Below are 22,908 nucleotides of genomic sequence, written 5' to 3'. Positions count from 1 at the left end.
ATATGCTTTGCCTCTTTTCTCTTAGGACCCTTGTCTGTGGGGAGGGGCCAGCTACCAAGTAAGCTGACCAAATACCCTGATGTCACCAGGCTGTGAGGAAGTTCAAATTAGTCTACATGGAGGGTCCCTGAAACTAAGTGGCTACAGAGAGGTGCTGGTCAGGTGCTAGATTTTTCAACATTTTTCTCATACGCTACCCCTGCCTTCTAACTTCAACTGCCTTCAAATGTAACTGCACTAGAAACCTCGAGCCAGAATTGCCTGGCCCATGCTTTCCTGAATTCCTGACCCACAGAAACCACAAGAGATAATAAAATGATTGTGTTTGAAGCCACAAAGATTTGGGGTTGTTTGACACACACAATAAATAATATAAGTATCTGATATATGGTAGGTGCTCAGTAAGTGGTAGTTACTATTGTTGCTATTATTTTGACTTGTAAGAAGTAAGATTATTATGTGCAAAATTCCCAGCACCTAATTTTTTTTCCAGTACATTTCCTTGGACAAAAACTTGTGGATTGGTGCCAACAGATCAACTCAATGTATTTTAATCCTGATACCAAAATAATGTAGACTGATCAATACTCCTCAGTAAGGGAATGAGCTCATTTTGTGCTAGAAAGTACTACTATTTGCTACTCTTTGAGGAGGACTTTGTATTTATAAAATACATATAACTTTTTAACTTTAGAATCTGTACCAGTGGCTCCATTCTGGCTCCATCTTCCCCTGGAAGTGATACATTGAGCCTAACATGTTTTAAATTAAGATTAAAATGTGGTCTATTGAAAAATTCCCTAATTGAATTTTACTTTATTTTTCTGGTACTGGAGATTGAACCTATGGGTAATTTACCACTGAATTACACCCCCAGCCATTTTTCTTGTTTTTAATTTTGAGACAGGTTTCAATAAGTTACTTAGGGTTTTGTTAAGTTACTGAGGCTGGCCTTGAGTTTGTGAACCTCCTGCCTCAGCCTCCCAGGTTGCTGAGACTACAGGCAAGCACCATTGCACTCACCCAGCTAAATGAATACTTTTTTAAATCACAAAATTAAAATATTAATTTCTAAAAATTGAAGCTATTTTAAAAACCAAAAAAAAAAAAAAAAAAGAAGAAGAAGAAAGGTATGTGATAAGAAAATGAAGATACATAAGGCAGCTGGACACGGTGGCACACGCTGGTAATCCCAGGGACTCTGGTGAGCTTAGGCAGGAGGATTGTAAATTCAAGGCCAGTCTTAGCAATTTAGTGAGACCAGGTCTCAAAATTAAAAAAAAAAAAAAAAGAAAGAAAGAAAGAAACAAAGAAAAAGTGGATGCTGTGAATGTAAGTCAAAGGTAAAGCACCCCTAAATTCAATCCCCAGTACTGGGGGGAAAAGATACATAAGACAATCTCTCTGTTACTGAAAGCTCAGCCCTTGTCCCTGATGCCAATTCAATAACAAGGATGAAGATATTTTTAAAAAATTTTTAAATACATGACAGCAATGGAAAGCATTACAATTCTTATTACACATATAGGGCACAATTTTTCATATCTCTGTATATAAAGTATGTTCACACCAATTTATGCCTTTATACATGTACTTTGTTGTTCTTTTTTTTGCATTATAATTCTTAATACACATATATACCACAATTTTTCATATCTCTGTTTATATATAAAGTTTGTTGACACCCAATTCAAGTCTTCATACATGGACTTTGTATAATGATATCCATCACATTCCACCATCCTTGCTAATCCCCTACTCCCTTCCTCCTGTCCCCCCATCTAGAATTAATCTATTCCTCCCATGCTCTCCCTCCCTACCCCACTATGAGTCAACCTCCTTATATCAGAGAAAACATTGGCATCTTTTTTATGGTTGATTGGCTGACTTTACTTAGTATTATCTTCTCCAACACCATCCATTTACCTGCAAATGCCATGATTTTGTTCTTTTTTAATGCTGAGTAAAATTCCACTGTGTATATATGCCACAATTTTTAAAATCCATTCATCCACTGAAGGACATCTAGGTTGGCTCCACAGTTTAGCTATTGTGAATTGTGCTGCTATAAACATTGATGTGGCAGTGTCTCTGTAGTACGCTGTTTTTAAGTCCTTTGGGTATAGTCCGAGGAGAGGGATAGCTGGGTCAAATGGTGGTTCCATTCCCATATTTCCAAGGAATCTCCATACTGCTTTCCAAATTGACTGCACCAATTTGCAGTCCCACCAACAATGTATAAGGGTACCTTTTCCCCCACATCCTTGCCAACATTTATTGTTGTTTGTCTTCATAATAACTGCCATTCTGACTGAAGTGAGGATATGGTTTTGAGAAAAAAGAAAAAGAAGTTTTATTGCTTTGCTAACAAAGGAGAAACACAGGGGACTCCTGTTCCAGAGGCTGTGATTTTGCACATTAAGGAGACTAGAGGACTTTTAAAGAGGTTATTCAAAGGCTATATTTCACATGTTCTGTCCAGAAGTTGTAATTCACTTGTTAATTTGGAAGACAGTCATTTCTGAGATTTTTTTGGTGCCATCCCCAAAGTCTGAATTACTTCATTCCTATAAAGGGACAGATAAATCTGCATAGGATGGGGAAGAAAGGTAATCTTGTTTCCCCTGAGATTAGGGAGAGAAAGAATTTAGGGAGGCACCGGGAGAGAGGAAGAAAAAGTAACATGTTCTTTACAAATCATTTAAAAAAATAAATTGCAGTGGCAGAACAAGGCCTATATTCAAAGCATAAAGTGGACCACTGTCACATCTCCTTATATCCAACTTCAATTCCTGATCACTCCCATGATTTAATCCTTATTAGTTACTTAATATGTATTCTTCCACACCCTACCTTTCTTGATCATGTAAGCGCAAGTGAGTATAAATATATTTATATGTGTGTGTATGTATTTGCAAAGATATTTTGCTATTTAATTGGTGGTTTTCATTAAAATGCATACACATTACACTAATACTCCACAACTTGCTTTCTTTTACTTTATAATATATTATCACCTTTATAAATTAGTATGTTTATATTTATGTTTGTTTCTTATGGCTACTGTAGCAAATTACCATCAATTTTTGTTTTTGTGTTTTTGGTACTAGGGTTCTAACCCAGGGCATTATACCACTGAGCTACAAACCCAGACCTTTGAATTTCTATTTTGAGGCAGGTTCCTGCTAAGTTGTTGAAGCTCTCACTAAATTGCTGAGACTGGCCTGCCTCCTGAATTCCTTAGATTACAGAGACTTTTCTTTTGCTCCTTCCTATGCTTCCTGCTCCTCCTCCTCCTTCTTCTTGCATAAGTATGTGGGTAGGTGTGTGTATGTGCACGCATGCACGCACGCGCATGCTTGCGCTGGGGGTTGAAGACAGTGGTACTCTATCACTGAGCTAAATCCACAACCCTTTTTAATTTTATTTTGAAATAGGGTGTTGCTAACTTGCTCAGACTGGCCTTGAACTTGAGATCCTCCTGCCTCAGCTTCTTGAGCAGCTAGGATTATGGGTGTGTGCTACCATACACAGCAGGTTCACTTTTTTTTCATTTTTCATATCCACTTACCTTTTCTCCTTTTTCCCTCTTAAAGTTTTTCTTTTCTTTTTCAAATTTCTTTTTCCCCCCCACCTCTCTCTCTCTCTTTTCTTGTACCTAGTGAAGGGAAAGTGAGGAGCAAGAGATGGGTAAGCAAGAAATGAAAGACGGAGACCAGACAGAGATACATACAAGAGTTTATTTTTCAGAGCTGACAAATAAAGGCCCTTTCTCTATAGTGCAGAGAGGCAAAACAGGCTTGGGTTCCGGGACTTTTATGGAGGAAGGCTCAGGAATGAGAGCTGGGCACATCCTAATGCAGGCGGTTAGGGCTTTGGTTGGTATGAGGGAATGGTGAGCCTTTCTCAGAAACGCTGTTGGGAGGGAAAGCGAAACTTTTTCCTTAAAATGACGGTTGTCACTTAAGATGGCTGTCCAGATGCTAAGCAAGGGCCTTATACCTAGGGCCTCATGTATGTTAAGTGTTCTCTCTTTACCCTTCAGGTTTTCTCACACATTCTTTTAAGGTTACTTGGTTACTTATTTTGACAAACATCCTATATTTTTCTCTGTGCTCAATAACCATATATATATTGTCAAATAAAAATATGACTTAGTAAGCAGAGACTTTATTTGAAAGAATTATTGCCTGGGGAGGGGTGGGGTTTACTGCAGTAGAAAGAGGGGGGCTAAGGGGTGGGGTTGGGGCTCAGTGGTAGAGTGCTTCCTAGCATGCATGAGGCACTGGGTTCCATTCTCAGCACCACATAATTATAAAGACATTGTGTCCACCTAAAACTAAAAAAATAAATATTAAAAAAAGAAAGAGGGCAGCTATTCCCTGAGTAGGTGGGGGGAATAAATGTAAGGGTGGCTTGATTGTTAGTAGATGAGAGAATGTTTTGCCCTGAGGTCAGCTTATAAGGAAGGGCCTTAAGGAGGGTTTACGTGTTTGCTCAGCCTTAGGGTAGGTGAAAGTACAGAGGCCAGGAAAGGAAAGGAATTTTACCAAGAATTTTGTTTTGGTTGGTCAGTGGAGACAAACATTTCAGCCAATCATTTGTGAGATAAAAAATAGTAGAGGAAAGGGAAGAGAGGGAGGGAGGGAGGAGGTGGGGAAAAGGGAAGTACTGGGGATTGAATTGAAGTAAATTATATTCCATGCTTATATAATTATGTCAAAAGAACTCCAATGTGTGTGTGTGTGTGTGTGTGTGTGTATATATATATATATATATATATATATATATATATATATATATGAATTTAGAAGATCTGAGGCTCACCTTGTCCCAAAGGGACATTATGGGTCTTAGAAAAATCATATGGAGGACAGGGCTGGGGTTGCAGCTCAGTGGTAGAGGGCTTGCCAAGCATGTGTGAGGCACTGGGTTTGATCCTCAGCACCACATTAAAATAAATAAATAAATAAATGTATTTAAAAAACTCAGTCTTCATTAAAAAAAAAATTACATGGAGGTGTTTCTTTGTACTGTGTTGTTTACAGGAACTCAACAGTGTGGGAGATTTTTAAGCCATAACTATTCCAGGAGCACAGGGCTTGGGTAAAATTCAACATTGTCAATATACAGGATTTAATGCGCTGGGGCTTTAGAAAAATGAGATCCTATTAAATACAGTTCTGATGTCCTCATAATGCTTCATGATGTGGTTGTTTCATACCATTTAGTTAGTCCTTTATGGATGACTTAGTTTTCAGGGGTTTTTCCTCCATTTCACTTCAGCAATTTACACACACACACACACACACAGTGGAGGGCAGGGGGAACCCAGGGGCCTGGAACATGCTAGCAAGCACACTACCACTTACCTCCATTTCCATCTCTATTTTTATTTTGAGACTGAGTCTCACTAAGGTGCCCAGGCTGGTCTTGAATTCGGTCATTCTCTTGCCTCAAGTTCCAGAGTTCCTGGGATTATAGCAGTGCACCACCACACCAGGTTCACTTCAACAGTTTTTAAAATAAATCATTTCTTTTAAACTTTGGGGTTTCAGCTGGTCCCTGTGACACACCCAAGTAATCCTTGCGCATCCAGAGGCTGAGGTAGGAGGACCAAAAGTTCAAGGTCCTCCTCAGCAAGTGGGACCCTCGACAACTTAATGAAAACTTGTCTCAAAACATAAAAGGATTTGGGATGTAGCTCAGTGGTAAATCTCCTCTGGGTTCAATCCCCAGTTTAAAAAAAAAAATCAAGCAATAGAAACAAGCAAACAAATAAACAAGCAAAATAAACTTCAGGGTTCCTGTAGTTGGTAAATTTGGAATTCCTGAAGCTACATTTCATCTTTCAAAACCTATTTTTTTTAAAAGAATCTTTTTACAGAAAACTGCCCACTCATTTACACTTCTTAAATATATTGTTTTTTTTTCTTTCTTGTCCTCCACCTCTCCCAAGGAAGGAGGTGGTGGGGTGGGTGTGGGGAGTGGGGAACAAACAGTACCAACACCTTTTCTTTTGTCTTCTTTTTTCCGGAAGCAAGGACTCCAGCAGACTTACTGATTTCCTTCTGTTTGGGAGAGCCTGGAACTTTCCCACCCTAGGCTTTAGTCTCTTTTAATCCTTAATCCTCCGGGGTCCTGGGGAAGCATCGGAAGGCGTGGCCCTGGCAGCGGCATCCTGGCTGAGCGCCAGGGGTCGGTAGCGTTTTCCTCCCTGGCACCCCCAAGACAGCTCCCAATGCTGCAAGGAAAACCTAACAAACCCGTAAAGAAAGAGACGTGCCGAGCTCCACGCCACAAAGACACATTTCCAGGATTTTTTAAGGATCTTACCGTTGCTTTGCAAGGAACACACACACACACACACACACACACACACACACACACACACACCCCTGGAATGTCCCTTTAGTTCTTTCAATGGGGCTGGCTATCTTCTATAAATCAGAGGGAGGAGACCGCGAGATAAAGGGAGAGGTCAGTCGGTCCTGCTAGTTAGCAAAGTTCAGGTAGTTACCGCCTCTCTGTTTTTAGTGAGGACACCTTGGAGCCAGTCACAATAACCTCGGATCACCCCATTTGCTGATTTGAAACAAGGAACCATAAAAACCTGAAAGGCATATTAGGTGCCACAAAACACTGAGGCTCGACTGCCAAGGTGAAAAAAAAAAAATCGCCCTTTCTCCTGCTGCTGCCCCCGTGGTGCCAGGTTACAATCTGCAAATGTATTGTCTGGCCCTTGGGGCTTGACAGTTAATGATTTGTCGCGGAAGGAGCCCGACCGAGGAGCGAGAGGGAAGCGAGCGAGCCAGCCGGCGAGCGAGCTAAGGAGGTAGAGCCAGCGCAGGGCCCGAGCTCAGTCCCCGCCGGCTGCACAGGCGCCGCCTCCTGTCTTCCGGGCCCCGGCACTTCGTGGGGTTCCGGGCGCAGGACAAGTCAGGGGTCCCCATGGAGACAGACTCGCCGGCGAGTGACGGCACCCCGCTGCCCCGCGCGCTGGGAGAGGCGGGCGCGCTGGGTAGCCTGCTGCGCAGGATAAAAGGCAAACTCTTCACCTGGTGAGTGGAGGGAACGCGCGGCGGCGGGCCGGGGAGGCGGGAACCGGAGCGGAGCGCGGGCTAGACCGCCTGGCGACCGGCTCGCACGTGTCTGGCGAGCCGGGAGGCAGAGGTGGCGGCGGCATGGACTTTGGTTCTGGGCGCTCAACGCGAGCATCAGGATGTTGGCTTTCACCTGGCTTCCTTAGGTACTTCTAGCCCCTCCCTTGGCGCTCTCTTAGGTCGAGGCACTGCATTTCAGAGGATCTGGGTGACATTCACCCTACTGGCATTGTTAGGTCGGGTCCCCGGTGGCCTCCCGGCGGATGCTGTGGAGAAGGGGTACCCATCCTCGGGCAGGTGGATGAGTTCCACTTCTGGCACGGCGCCCGCATTCCTTCTGCCTCTGATCCTGTCAGACGGGGGGCCGTGATCTGCACTGAGTTCACCCAAGTAACAAATCCAGGTTAAGTTTAGTATGGCAGAACAGAATCTGCCTCGTTCTTGGGCCCGAAGCTAGGTGACATGGCCACCTCCAGGGCTGGAGTCCAGGGAAGCCTGTTTCTGGTGTCACTCCCGCTCTGAGGGAAGTAGGGAGAAATGTTCTTAAGGAGCTGGCAGCGACTCTGGGGAAAGCATTTCTGTGGTTACTGGAGGACTTGCATTCTGGAAATACAGATAACCTAGGACCTAAATAATGAAAGCCATTTATTGAGCATTCATTCTGCGCCAGGTATTGTGCATAGCAATTTGTATGGATAGTATCATCTCATCCTCCCCAGTAGGAGATAGTGCTATTGTTATACCCACTTTGCAGATGGAGAAACAAAGAAGGCTAAACAATTTGGCTAGGACCATTAGATGACCTGTAAGGAGAGGTGACCGTAAATTCTGATCTAAATTGCACCTTAACCTCTCCTGGCCAGGCACCTCCTAAAATGAGCATTTGATTTTTATCTTTTCCCTTTGGAGATCCTGAAAGCTATATTCTGAAAAGCCATACTATTTCCAAAACTAGATCAATAAAGGTGTATGCATTCTTGTCATATAAATAAGTATAGTTTTAAATAGATGCACATGTTTAAAGGGGACATTTGGTCAAAAATCACCTTGTTTCCAGCTGGGCACTGTGGCGCATGTCTGTAATCCCGCAGCGCCTCAGGAGGCTGAGGCAGGAGGATCGTGAAGTCAAAGCCAGCCTCAGCAACAGCGAGGCGGCTAAGCAACTTAGCGAGACCCCGATTCTAAATAAAAAACAAAATAGAGCTGGGGATGTGGCTCATTGGTGAGTGCCCCTGAGTTCAATCCCCTGTGCCCCGCCCCCAATCACCTTGTCTCCTAAAAGTTGTGTATATCCTGATAATTGCTCAGCTCTGAAGTAGTATAATGTTATGGCCAAGGACACATATTCTGTATTCAAATCCTGGCTAGGTAGACTTGAGCAAGTCACTTAACTTCTCTGTGCTCCAGTTTTTTTTTTTTTTTTAATTTGTAAAATGGAGATAATCATAGTAACTACAGAGGCTGGGAATGTAGCTCAGTAGTAAAGTGCATGCTTGGCCCATGCAAGTCCTTGGATTCAATCCCCAACACCAAAAATAAAATGTAGTAAAAACAAACAAAAAACAAAAACAAAACAAATCAAAACTAAAAACTAAACAAACCAAAAAAACAAAATTACCTCCCAACCTCAGGACAGTACTTACCTTGTAGGACTGTGTGAAGATTAGTTGGGGGACTATACATGGCTACACAGGAGTGGGCACACAGTCTGGTCATTTCAGTGCCTGCATAGGTTGTTGTCACCATTAGTTCTCTCCATTCCTGAGTGATGGAAATGTGGAGGTGATTGCTCCAGGAGATGCCTGTGGCCCTGAGGCTGGGCCAGATGATATAGCAGATTTCAGTTTAGCAAGATATAATAAATAGCAATAATTACATTAGCAATTCTCCTAATATTCTCACATTTTCAGAGTCCTGGTGTGTTTTATACTTAGAGGCTCTAGTAATCCATTTATTTATTTATTGTGGTCCTGGGGATTGAATCCAGGGCTTTGTACATGTTGGGTAAACGCTTTACCACTGAAATACACTCCCAGCCCTTTTAGTTTTATTTTGAGACAGGCCTTGCTAAGTTGTCCAGGCTGGCCTTGTGATCCTCCTGCCTCAGCCTCCTGAATAGGTGGGATTCAGGCATGTACCACTGCACCCGTCTAGTTACTTTTTAAATATGAGATTTCCTCTGTCTCCAAATGTACTTCCTTTTTTCTTTCTTTACTTTTTTTTTTTAACTTTATTTTTTTACTTTTGTCTGGAGACTTTTTGCATTTCCAGTGGATAGAGTTCTTTAACAGCAGGAATCATATTATTTTCATTTTTATATCTCCTACAACCTTTAGCACACAAATGAATGAAAGAATGAATTGGAATTGTTCATTTAGGTTTTTGGTCTTACCTATGCCAAACATCTAGGCACTTCAATTCTGGATGGCAATTTTATCCAACCTAGTGACTAACTAGTTTAGTTTAGTGAATACCTATCTGTGGTGAGGGAACTATGGGGATGCAGAGCAGTTCGTGAATGGAGATAATGTGTTACCATCGTATGGATAGGATGCAAAGGGATTGGTTTGTAATTGCACAGCTCTTTTCTACTCCTTTTACCAAAAAGTGGTAAGAATAGCCCTTTTAGCAACTGGGTACCAAATACAGAACAAAGTTGGGGGCCTAGAATTCATTCTGTTTTTATCATGAGAAGCATGTATTCTAGGTGACCCCACCTCTTAGCTATCTGTCTCCCTAAGGTACAAATAGCTTTTCTCTTTGATTAAGAATTTCAGGTTGCTCATGAAGTTTATTGAGCACTTACTATGTGTTAGGATTCATGATAATGAGTGCCACATAGTCCCAAAAAAGTCTCTGCTCTTAATTTTTACTTACTTTTTTTAAAAAAAAAATTTTAACTTTTTTTAGTTGTAGTTGGACACAATACCTTTATTCCATTCATTTATTTTTATGTGGTGCTGAGGATGGAACACAGGGCCCTGTGCATGCTAGGTGAGTGCTCTACCTCTGAGCCACAATCCCAGCCCCTAATTTTTACTTTTTAAAAATATTTTTTAGGTGCTCGCTTTGGCAGCACATATACTAAAATTGGAACGATATAGAGAAGATTAGCATGGCCCCTGCGCAAGGACGACACGCAAATTCGTGAAGTGTTCCGTATTTTAAAAAGTATATATATTTTTTAGTTGTTAACAGACCTTTATTTTATTTATTTATATGCATTGCTGAGAATTGAACCTAGTGCCTCACAGATTCCACCTAGTGCTCCACCACTGAGCCACCACCCCAGCCCTTAATTTTTACTTTTGTCATTTATCACTGTCAACTCAAATGACCAGTGCTGTAACAAAAGTCTGAGTGCCCAGAAGTACCTGAAGATGCTTATTATTTAATTGTATTCCATCAGGAGGTTTACATATTGTCCCACAGATTCTTTTATTTATTTATTTATTTTTGATTAGAGGAGAAAGAGGTTTTATTGTTGTTCTGGGTGTAGTGGCGGAGAGCTGATGGCCAGGCCTGGGTGAGTCCCTCCAGGTAACTTTAGGTAGAGGGGAAGGGATGTACCCCAGGATGGAGAAATCGTGGATCACAGAACCCCTGTTGATTGCTGTTGTTCAGTGAACTTCCATTAGGCTGTTTTATCAGCTGCTTGGAATGAGGAGGCAACTTCTCTAGGTTGTAGCCCATTAGCCCAAGGAGCTTGGAGCAGGTGGGTGGAGGAATGATCGCTGGCTGGACAGCCTGACCTGTTTGGTTAATTTCTCAACCCTCTGGGGAGATGGAAGGGGCAGGCAGTATCTCTCCCCACGCAATGTGAGTGGAATTTGAAAGTGTTCCTCTAGCGGGCCTTCCTCTAGGCCTCTGGTTGCTCCACCTCAGGCTGTAGTCCTCTCCCTCCTCCAGACCAGTTCTAGACAACCCCTGGATTCTTCCTGCTTTCCTTCATTCCTTTTTACATGTTGATTTGAAGGAAGCAGCAATGGCTGCCAGTGCTTATTCTCCGTTTTGACAACACTTCCAGAATATTCCCAGATTCCTTCTCCTTTTTCAATCCTTACCTTCACTACTTCAGTGCAAGCCTTTATCTTAATCTCTCACTTGGACTCTTATAGCAGCTTCCATTCACATGACCTGCCTTCCTCCTCCTCAGTCCCCTGACTTCCCAGGATCCAGAGTGATACCAGCTAAGAAGAAAGGGCACCAATAGCTGTCACTATGTGAGAATTCACCATGTATCAGCTGTCCTACTTACATTTCATCAATCCTGTGACACTCCTATAAAATATGTTTTGGTTTTTTTTTTTTTTTTGCTTTTTTAAAATTTTTACTTTATTTGTTCTAATTAGTTATACATGTCAGTAGAATGCATTTGACATATTGTATACAAATGGAGCACAACTTCTCATTCCTCTGGGTATTCATGGTAAAATAGGTTTTTTAATCCCACTTGACAGAGTAGGTAAGTAACTTGCCTAGGACAAATGGCTGCTGCAAGGCAGAGCTGAGGGAGTGTCATTTGATTCCAAATGCAGACTGTCTCTACTATTTCCAGCATCTCACTTGTATCATATTCAAGTGGAAGCTTCTTAGATATTCCTCACATCACCTACACCAGTGATTTGCCAACTGATGGTGAGGCTCTTGGGGTTCCCTGGAGGTTCCTTAGGGTTTACCATGGGGGACCAATGGAAAATTAGGATTTGTATGCTTCTGGGAGGGCCTCTGGGGCTTCTACCAGATCTGCTGCTATTGTCAGTTTTATAGTTGGGCTTTTAATCTGTCCAATTGGGCTTTGATAACAGCAATACTATAGACTGGGTAGCTTATACACAACAGAAATTTATTTCTCATAGTTCCGAAATCTGGGATGTCCAAGATCAAGTCTCTGGCAAACTGGTGTCTGGTGGAGGCCCACTTCCTGCTTCATAAAAGGCTATTTTCTCACTGTGTCCTCATATAGCCCAAGGGGTCAGAGAACAATCTGGTGTCTTTTTTATGAGGGCACTAATCTTGATCATAAAGACTCCACCCTTACTGCCTAATTACCTCCCTGACCCTCTCCCACAGCTACCATCACACTGGGGATTAGGTTTCAACATGGATTCTGGGAAGACACAAACATTCAGTCCACAGCTGTGTTGTCTGAAGAATGATTTCTATAGCTAATAGGGGTCTGAAAGCCACTGGTTACTGGAAAGAGCTCAAGTTGGTGCTGTAGCTGCTGGCCCCTCCCCTCCTGCTGTCTCTTCTTTCTCCTTTACCTATTATTTTTTCATTTTTTTCTTGAACTCGGAATTGAACCCAGAGGTGCTTTACCACCAAGTTGCATTTGCCAGCCTTTTTTTTTTTTTTTAATTTAAGACAGAGTCTCACTAAATTGCTGAGGCTTGCCTTGAATTTGTAATCCACCTGTCTCAGCATCCCGAGTTGCTGGGATTACAGGTGTGCTGCACTATGTCAGTTCATGTTTTTTTTTTTTTTATTGTGATAAAATATATGTAATGTAAACTTTACTATTTTAGCTGCATTTATGTGTGCAATTCAGGGGCATTAAGTACCTTCACAGTGTTGTGCAACCATCACCAATGTGTATTTCCAGAACTTAGTCATCCTCCCAAACTCCATAGCTGCCAAATAACTCTATGTCACCTCCCTGCGCAGCCCCTGGTAACTCCTGTTCTACATTTCATGTCTGGGAATTTGATTTCTCTAGAAGCCTCACATCGATGGTGTCTCATCACATTTGTCCTCTTGTGAGAGCTTAAGCTTCTTGGTATGAACCACAAGGGCCCCATCACCAGCCCCTCCAGGCTCATATCTCAGAACCTGCGTTTCTCACTTGTGTTTGCTCCTGTGATTGCTCATGTGCATGCCGTGGTGGCTGCAGTTTTGCCCTGTGGTCCCCTCCTGGATTGCTTTTGCTGTTTGACCTCTTCTCCTGGTATCCTAAAGAATCTTTGTAGACAGCATCAAGTTGGGAAGTTGTCTTTGCTGAATTCTTTCAATTTCTCCTCACAGACATCTTCTTTGGGTGCCCCTCCTGTCAGGTACTATTCTTAACTCATCATTGCCCTTACCGTATTGCAGGGTGAAATGTAGTTCTCACCAGCCTGCCAGTGTACCTTCAGGTAGAGGCTGCCATTCATCTTGGAACTTCCTGCAATACTTTGTTCTTGGCACAGACCTCAAATGATAGCAGTTCTTTCCATTTTGGAGGTAGAATTGATTTCAAGGAACAGTAAAAACCTATTTGCAACTAGATTTGGTAAGTAAGATGTAAAAGTTAGGACTGAAGTAAGATTAGGCTATTTCTGGGGAGGAAATTTCAAAGCTGTTTCCAAGGTAAGCACATACATGGAAAATGGGCTTGTGTCTGTAAGTTTTGGTAAGTTTATTAAAGTACTCTACAACTTCCTTATGTTATTATTTACTGAGGATCATCAGGAGGAAATTATCATTTCACACAGGTGAATTTCCCAAATAACTTTAAATTTACTCTTCTAAGCATTAAAATTTACTTTTAAACCCAATTGAACGGCAGCATTTATGTAATGGATTTCTCACTTCTGCTAAATCATTTGTTCATAATTTATTTATTTATTTATTTTTGGCAGCAGCTCTCCAACACTTAATTGGTCTGTACTGAACAACTCTCCAGGGTAGGCCAAACCATTTAATTACTTAGTGGGTCCATTTGCAACAAATCCTAGAGATTTTGCCAAGAAAGAAAAAAATAAAACATTATTTAAAATTCTTCATGGCATGTTTAAAATATATAGGAGTAGTCTTTTTCATAAATTGAACGTGATGCTGTCTCTTCTTGATTCAGGATCATCATGAACTTGATTCTGTTGAGCGGCAATAATATGCTCAGGTGCATTTAAGTGAATTACTTATTTTTTTCCAACTTTTTCTTCCAGCTTGTCAACATATGATGTGTGTGTGTTACTAAGCATATTTGCAGAAGCCTGTATTCTTTCTAAATTATGATTTCTAACCCATTAACACTATAAGAACCAGATAACTCAGTTCACTTGCTGTGAAAGTGTGAATAGGCTCTCTGAATAAAGACTTGAATGGTTTTCATTTTAATAAGTTATAGATGTTTTTAATCTGCAGATTTTGGGATATTTATTTTGGATGGTTACAGAAGTCTATATTAATTGAAAGTCACCAGGAAAAGTGGTATGTCGCAAAAACCTGTGTTAGTTATTGATAACAGAGACAGATTTTATGAGACTTGCATGAAAAATCCATTCCAAAACTTCTATCTAAGGCTCGGGTTGTAGCTCAATTGTAGAGCAGTTACTTAGCATGTGTGAGGTACTGGGTTCCAGTCTCAGCACCACAAATAAATAAATAAAATAAAGGTCCATTGACAACTAAAAAAAAAAAAAATTAAAAAAAACCCCAAAACTTCTTTCTAAAATACGGGTGTATTTATAAAACAAATTGATTCAATTTCTTAAGTCCAAGTCATTACTGCGAATTTAAGGCTGTTTTCATGCTGGGTGTAGTACGTCTTCCCAGAGAATTATTAAAACATTTCTGCTCTAGAAGAGCTTAGGATATACTTGGGGAGAACAGCATTTTCTAAGTTTTTCACAGTGGAATCAAGTGAGAGATAAAAATAATAATAAAAGTCAAACTTGATTAAATTGGACTTTGTGCACCTAGAGCACCCACACCATTTCAGGACTTTGGGGGTGGGAGAATTAACTCATGTAATCCTTCCGCTAACTTTCTGCAGTCAGCATTTTAATACTATAATTGCCAGCCCCATTTGACATATGTGGAAGCTGAGGCAGAGAGGTTAGATAATTTTCCCTAACAGGATAAGTCATACAGTAGTGAGGAATGCAACCTGGTTTCCCACCAGGTGGTTGGTCCCAGATTCTGTACTCAACACTGTTCTCCCTGTTTCTTGAGAGATGCACAGCAACAACAAAAAAACAAAAAACAAAACAGTTCTTGGGCAGTCTTATCCCAGGCTTGCTCTGGGCTATTTGTGTCTCCAGTGGGACCAGAAAGATGTACATCACAGGATAAATAAAAGTATCTTCCTGGAACATCATTTGACTAATTTTTTAGCCTTCAGTGCCCTGAAGTGGATTAATCATAATTCCTGGCTCATGACACACTCCCATTGTTGACCCATGCGTGGCTCAACTGATTTTTTTAATGTAACAAGTTCCCATGTTCCTACCACCAGCCCTAAAACGAGGATTTTCAAGTTTTGTAAAACTAAATTTACATGCAGGTAATCCCTCTTCCAATCCCTTACTCTTCAACCACAGATCATCATCATCTGGAATCCTCTTTAGCTCTTATTTTCATATAGTTTTGTATTTCTATGTATCTCCACAAAGGGTTCCTGTCGTGATTTTAAACTTTATAGGAAGGGTACCATGCTGTGTGTAATCTTGAGATCTCTCCTCTAAGTCACGTTGCTGAGATTACTCCATCTTGTTGCATGGTGCTGCAGAACAGTCACTTTTTCTCTGAATAATATTCTTTCTGTGAGCACATCATTCTCCAACCATTCTGTTTCTAGGCATTTAGAAGTTTCCAGGTTTTTCACTCTTGTGAACAGGACATGTTTTTTGCACATTATATTTATATTAAACAGATCCCTCTATACACTTTTCTGTGAGTTTTAAAGACACCACCAGAGGGCTTGCAGCAGGTTTACCACCCAGGCTCTTTGGCTTCCCTTGGAGAGTGGAAGTTCACTGGGGAAGTTTGAGAGTATCGAGCGTTGGCTGGATGAAAGCAGTGGAAGCTGATGTAGGAGGAGGAGTGTGACAGTGTTTCGGGTCTGAGGCCTGTGGGGTGTTGAAAGGCTGGTAGGATAGGATGACTCACAGGAAATCTCCCCTCCGCCTCCGTTCCCCTCACTGGGCCAGGTCCCCAGGAGCTTTGTAGGTCAGTTTTAGACTCTAGTTTTTTTCAGGAGCCTGGGTGGTGTTTGATGAGTGGATTAGGTCGGTTCTTCGAGAAATCCAGCTCACCACTGGCCTAGGAAAAAAAGAGCATTTATCGCTTTACAGGATCAGGAAAGGCCACACTGCCAAACCACAGGGAGACCAGGGAAGGAGATGGATCCTGGAGCCCAAACCACACCAGGGTTCTTTCTCTCTGTCTCTATTTGTTCTTCTCGTTCACTGTTGGCTTCATTCTCCCAAAGGCAGGCCAGTTGTTTTGTCTTCATTTGAATATTACATTTTGTAGTTTAAGTCACACAAAACAAAACAAACAATGGAAAAGTCAAGTTTTGAAATCAATTTTTGCTTGGATAATCCATGAAGAAGTAAGTTTAGATGTTATGACAGTTAAACAGTCCTTCAAAACTTCTTATTCGGCCTCAATGGATAGACAGTATTAAGGATTTTCTGGGATATGGCTTCTTGGCTGCCTTTGAGAGCAGGGTTAGTCTGTTCTCAGTTCTTGTGCCAGATTGGGGTGGGTAGAGAGGGGGGAGTTGTGTCCGTCCCAAGGACATAAACACTTGTAATCCAGACTTGAAACAGCAGTGCACTTATGATTCAGTAACAATCCCACGCTTCCTAATCCTGCCCTCCCCACATCCCTGCACCCACCTTTCCAGCCCCACTGGAGCTCCTGTGTGTCCACCTGGGTGCTTCTCTTGGAATTCACAGAGAGGAGTCTGGGGAGAGGGAATATTCTGGAAACAGAGGCAAAATCCTTCACATACTGCCCACAGCATAGGACTCCCCTCCCTGAATCTAGGATCTACAAAAATAGAAGGACAAAGAGAAGACTATCATAAATTGATTTTATGGGATTTGGAGCTGTAGCTAAGAGGCAGTGTGCTTGCCTAGCACTTGTGAGGCACTGGGTTCGATCCTTAGCACCACATAAAAATAAACAAATAAAATGAAGGCATGCTGTCCACCTACAACTATAAAATAATTAAAAAAATAGATTTTATGGCTTCTTTCCTTCATTAACTTTGCAGTACTGGGGATTGAACCCAGGTCACTGAACCCAGCCCTTTTTATTTTTTATTTTGAAACAGGGTCTTCCTAAATTGCTGAGGCTCGCCTCAAACTTGTGATCCTCCTGCTTCAGACTTCTGAGTGGCTGGGATTATAGATGTGCTCCACCTGCCTGGCTTTCTCTCTTATTTTCATCAGAACACCCAATTTATTAAATAACTGTAGAACATATCATCAAATGGGTTGTGCTAATCAGTGCCCATTGTTAGAGATGCTGGAATAGGTTTATATCAGTTGATCTCCCTATGTAGTACAATAGTCCTCAATATTATATATTTACTATTATGAATATTATGAGAGAGATATTGTGTGGACTGGCAAAAATGTAGACTTACTAATTCTCTGACCTTGGGTAAGTTAATTCTCTGAACAACCAAACCTCACTTTCTCAACAGTGTAACTGTGCTAATCATCCCTATCTCATGAGAGTTTTTTTCTCCTTTGATACTCAGAATTGAACCCAGGGGTATTCTACCACTGAGCCATATTCCCCAGAACTTTTTATTTATTTATTTATTTTTTATTTTGAGACAGGGTCTCTCTAAGCTTAGAGACTCACCTTGAACTTGTGATCCTCCTGCCTCTGCCTCCTCAGCTGGGATTACAGGCATGCTCCACTACGGCCAGCAAGTTTTTGTGAGATTGAAATGAAACATCATATATAAGCACTTAGTATGATCCTGGCACATAATTACTTTTATTAAGCCACCTCAGTTTTGTTGGGATAAGATGAAAGTGTTTTTGAATCCCTAATGGATGTAAGTAGTGTTCTTGCAATATAGCAGTGGTTATGAGCTCTCATGTCACACTTGGGTTGTTTTCCAGATTTTATCATTTGCCTGTTGTGTGATATTGGGTGAGTTGTTTAACATCTCTGTGTCTTTTTCTTTATCTATAGATAGCAACAATAAATGAATTAGGACTGTGAAATTGTTAGCATAGTGCTTGGAATATAGTGCACAATGACTATGAGATGTCATTATTATTATTATTATTATTATTATCATCATCATCATCACTATCCTCATTCTACTGTTACTAGATATTTTGTGTGGCTATGTGTATATGGGGAGAAGGGGTAAAAAATATTCCTGACACGGTTTCTTTATTTATAATCTGGTAAATCAAATGCAATATGTAAAACTTCACAGGCAGAATGTAGAAATGGGAAAAAATGGTTATAACCAAAATGCCATAAGAATTTAGAGGTTATCATTCTAGTGCTATGCACCTTTTTCTTTAATATTTATTTTTTAGTTGTAGTTGGACACAATATCTTTATTTTACTTATTTATTTTTATGTGGTGCTGAGGGTTGAACCAGGGCCTTGTATGTGCTAGGTGAGTGCTCTACTGCTGAGCCACAACTCCAGCCCCTGCTATGCACTTTTATTACTTTTATTTATTTTATTTTCTTAGCATGGCAGAAGGGAAAGAACACAGGCTGTAGAATCATATTTAGATTTTGAACCTAGTGTTGCTACTTATTTGCCATATGAACTTGGTTAAGAAACATAAACTTTGGCAAAATGCTACCTAGTTTGTAGTCTTATGTGAAAACACAGTAAGTTCATATGTGTAAGAGGTCAGCACAGTGGCTGGTACTTTCCCTTCTTCCTGTATAGGAGGTGGGAGAGCATTAACAGGTTTCCCTTATTCTTGACCATCTAAGAATCGTGCAGGCCATACTGTATATGAAGAAATCACTGGATTTATACTTTTATTTTTTTGGTCTGCATAAAAGTGGTTTAGTGCCACTTGATGGCATGGTTTTATCTTTTCCCTGGCAAACGATGAAAGTGCTCTTTAATCCAGGGTGACTCCTGATCAGCTTTGCATGCAGTTATTTAATGGACTTTTTATTTGATGGGATTATCTTACTAGTGAGGAAATTCACTGAGATGACTCTGAATGGGTCTAACATTATGATTCAAGTATCTCCTACATTATTGACTTATTGTGCTAGTTTTCTATTGCTTTCATAACAAATGCCTACAAATTTAGTGACTTAAAACAACACAGTTTTGCTGGGTGTGGTGGTGCACATCTATAATCCCAGCTACTCAGGAGGCTGAGGCAGGAGGATCTCAAGTTGGAGGTCAGCCTCAGCAACTTAGTGAGACCCTGTATTTTGATAAAAATTTTTAAATAAAAATTAAAAAGTAGCTGGGGATGTGACTCAGGGTTAGAGTGCCCCTGGGTTGAATCCTTAGTACCACATACACACATCCAAAAAAAAAAAGAACCCACACATTTATTATTTTATAGTTCTGTAGGTCAGAAGACCAACACAGGTCTCACTAGGCCAAAATCAAAATGTTGGTGGAGTTGCATTCTTTTTTAGAAAAGTTAGAGGAGAATCAATTTGTTTGAGTTTTTCTAACTGCTAGATGCTGCCTGCATTCCTTGGCTCATGGCTCCTTTAGATCTTCAAAGCCAGCAGCTCTCTGATTCTCTGACTACACTTGGAAAAGGTTCTTCCTTATAAGGCTCATGTGGTTAGATTGAGTTTACTTGGATAATCCAGGATGACCTCCCCATCTCAAGCTTCTTCACCTTAACCATATTTGCAAAGGACCCTTTGTCCTGTAAGTTATCCTATTTACAGGTTTGGGGAGAGGACTCGGCTGTTTTTGGAAGGCCAATATTCTCCCTCCTAGAATTAGTGATAAAACTTAAAATGGCTCCAATAAAAAAAATAGCTTTAAAGCACAAAGAAAGAAGACTACCTGGATGTTGGTAAAAATGAAGCAATAATTCATAAAATGTCAAGGAAACATTTTCTCAGATTTTTTAAACCCCAACTTTTCACGTTTGAAATAATCAACCAAGAATAATTGCTACTGACTCTGTTCAAGTTGTACCATAGGTTTGGAAAAAATTAGGAAACTCCTAATTCCTTTGGAAGAGCTGCATCTCCTTGCTTCGGTCATGCTGAGGACTGCTGCTCCGGCTGCTGGAATGACACTTCCCATATCTCTTCTCTTGACCTGAAAAACTTGTCCTCCACTACTTCCCCCTCTTTAGTTTTTCTTCTTCTCCTTCTCCTTCTTTTTTCCCCACTGTGGATGGAACCCAGAATCTCACACTTGCTAAGCAAGTGCTCTACCTCCCAGCTGCATCCTCATCCTTTTTAAAAAAATTTTATTTTGAGAGGGTCTCATTAAATTTCCTGGGCTGGACTTGAACTTGTGACTTCCTGCCTCAGCCTCTTGAATAGCTGGGATTGTAGGAGTGTACCACCATGCCTGATTTACTCTGTAAGTCACAGATGATGTATTACTTCATGAAATACTTCATGAAAATCTCCATGAAATCCCAGATTAGGTTGGATCCTATCCTACCCGCTCATCTCTTTGGGCACACTCTCCATATTTGTAATGATGCCTTTACTGTTCTTCTTCTCTGTTGTATTGTGAATTCCATGAAGACAGGTGCTTTATTTGTCTCTATTCCCAGAGCCTGGCATAGTGTTCGCATTCCTCTAGGTATTAAGAAAGTATTGCTGAATTGAACTGGACATCATTAAAGAGATGACAATAAAAGTCACTGTGGGCATTTGAAGTTGCCTTCTGGGTTTGGACTGTTTCCACTAAGCAGACAAGGAAAATTCTCCCATATTCCAATCTCTCGGTAGAAGACTTGCAGTGAGTGCTATTGCAAAGGCCTCTTCTGAAAAAGTCCCAGGAACAACCTAGACTTGAGTGTTCCCGAAATAGTGCAGCTCTCAGATAAAACTGCATTTACCATATGTGCCCTGTCCATTCCACAGGTGCAGTTACCTCAAATACCTCCACTGGCTATTTGCTCTTTCTCCACCTCTCTCTCTCCATCTTTGTTTGCAAGTGTGTGTTTTTAAGGTTCAAGACATTGAATGGTTTAGTCCCTTCAACTAACATCTATTTGATTTTCTGTTTAACAGTAATTTTCCAGAGGATTTGATATTGATAGCTTCTGTCTTATTTTCATTGGGATGATATCGTGATGATTTAAAGTTGCCAGGGATTGCAGAAAGTTGAACATGTCAGTAGTGTGGGCAATATTTATTAAACTGATTAAAGTGTGTAAGTATATATATTTGCATGCAAAATTCAGATAATTATAATCTTATAATAACTGAGTCTGTAGTTATTATGAAATACATTATTATATACTATATGAAAAATATAATACCCAAGTAATGTTTAATGATCAGGTAAAAGGTCAGGCATTTATAAAAAGAGAAGAAATTAGTGTGATCCAGCCTGTATTTTTGCCCCTTCATTCATTTTTATCAGTTCTTTGGTTGGAGGAAACAAAAAAAGATAGATCCTTTAGTTTGGAGTTATTTTAATAGTTTCGTGTAGGAGGAATGTGGTTAGCAAAAGCACTCTACTTAGTGCCAGTGGATTTGAATTTTGTACCTGACACTTTCGAACAGTGTCAGATGATCCATTCAGCCGTTCTTAGCTTTAGTTTCCTTAGCAATCCTGCAGCATTGGTGGATGGATCAAAAATCAAATAAGGTAGGGTGTAGAAAAGTTTTTGTAAACTATGAAGCACTATAAAAAAACAAAGTATTCTGATGGGGTCCATTAGCATGAATGTGATAAATAAATAATACCTGATGATGATGGATGCCCCACTGGCAAATCCAGGGAGCTTTAAGTCAGCAGTTTGGAAACCTTGAATGTCAACAGAGGATCACAGGGTAGGAAGAGGTGGAGGGGAAACAAGAGGAAGGTGAGCTGTGAATCCAAGGATTCAAAGTGAGGAGTGAGGAGAAGTCTTCTAATGTTATAATACTGTTTTCTCCTGGTCCCTTTACTTTGCTAGTTTTTTTTAAAAAAAACAAAAAACAAAGATTTAAAAAATAGATTTCTCCTTGTTAGAAAACTTGGTACACATAAAATGGATAAAGAAGACTTACCAGATTCTGTGGTTCTTTAAGATGCAATCAGGTAATTTGATCCATTCATCAGTTCATCGAAGTCATTGATCTCCTACCCTTTCTACTAGTATCCTTCAACTCTAAGCCTTCTCCTTTTTTGGAATGGGGGTGTTACTGAGGTATGAACTCAGGGGCATTTGACCACTGAGGCATATCCCCAGCCTTATTTGTATTTTATTTAGAGACAGAGTCTCACTGAGTTGCTTAGCACCTCGCTTTTGCTGAGACTGGCTTTGAACTCCCAATCCTACCTCAGCCTCCCGAGCCACTGAGATTTCAGGCAGGAGCCACCACTTCCAGCTCTAAGCCTGCACATTCAGAACAGAATGAAACAGTTCCAGGAACTAACAGAGTTGGGAAAGCCAAAGGTTGAAGATTGTTTTAATTGAGAACATCCTGAATTACAACTAAAGTGACTGGATGTAAATTCAGTGGGTTTCTTGCAGGATCTAGACCCACACTAGGCTTGCTTTTCTCTGCACTTTTGTTGTGTTGAGAAAAATGCTGCAAGACTGGTTCACTGTTTTCCCCTCTTCTAGTCTAAGAAGTACAGTATAATATGTTGTGAAGATTAGTAGAGAAAAGAAATTGCTGAAATCAGGCATGTCTTACTACATTATTCTATAGTCACAAATATAAGAAAATGTAACTGGCCTAACATATGGGATAGTTTTTAGAAAAGCTTGCTTTGTTGCTTCATTAGATGCTGGACTATGTGAATATGCTTCTAGAGTTGTAGATAAGGCCGACATCTCGATCTCAAGGATTCCTGTTCCTTGCTGGAATTTTTCCAGTTCTGTATGTTTGGAACATCAATTAGTTCACTTGAGAGTGACCAGGCTCTGGAGAAA

The 22,908-nt window shown here is 40.7% G+C and overlaps 1 protein-coding gene and 1 non-coding gene across 2 annotated transcripts in view; both read left to right on the top strand.

The window, feature by feature from the left end:
- Positions 1 to 6,951: 6,951 nt before the first annotated feature.
- The window catches only part of Slc35f2 (solute carrier family 35 member F2), a 57,992-nt gene continuing 42,035 nt past the window's right edge, over positions 6,952 to 22,908 (top strand). Inside the window, exon 1 of the mRNA XM_027930612.2 lies at positions 6,952 to 7,061. Within this exon, the coding sequence (XP_027786413.2) occupies positions 6,952 to 7,061 (110 nt within the window). The remainder of the gene's footprint in view (positions 7,062 to 22,908) is intronic.
- Positions 10,164 to 10,270, top strand: LOC114089055 (U6 spliceosomal RNA). The gene has a single exon (XR_003582111.2). It is a non-coding gene; the product is annotated as a U6 spliceosomal RNA (small nuclear RNA).

This window comes from Marmota flaviventris, chromosome 9 (assembly GCF_047511675.1).
Source record: "Marmota flaviventris isolate mMarFla1 chromosome 9, mMarFla1.hap1, whole genome shotgun sequence".
Taxonomy (NCBI): Eukaryota; Metazoa; Chordata; class Mammalia; order Rodentia; family Sciuridae; genus Marmota; species Marmota flaviventris.
Note: the sequence above shows the minus strand (reverse complement) of the source record. Positions and strands in the feature narration are given on the sequence as shown.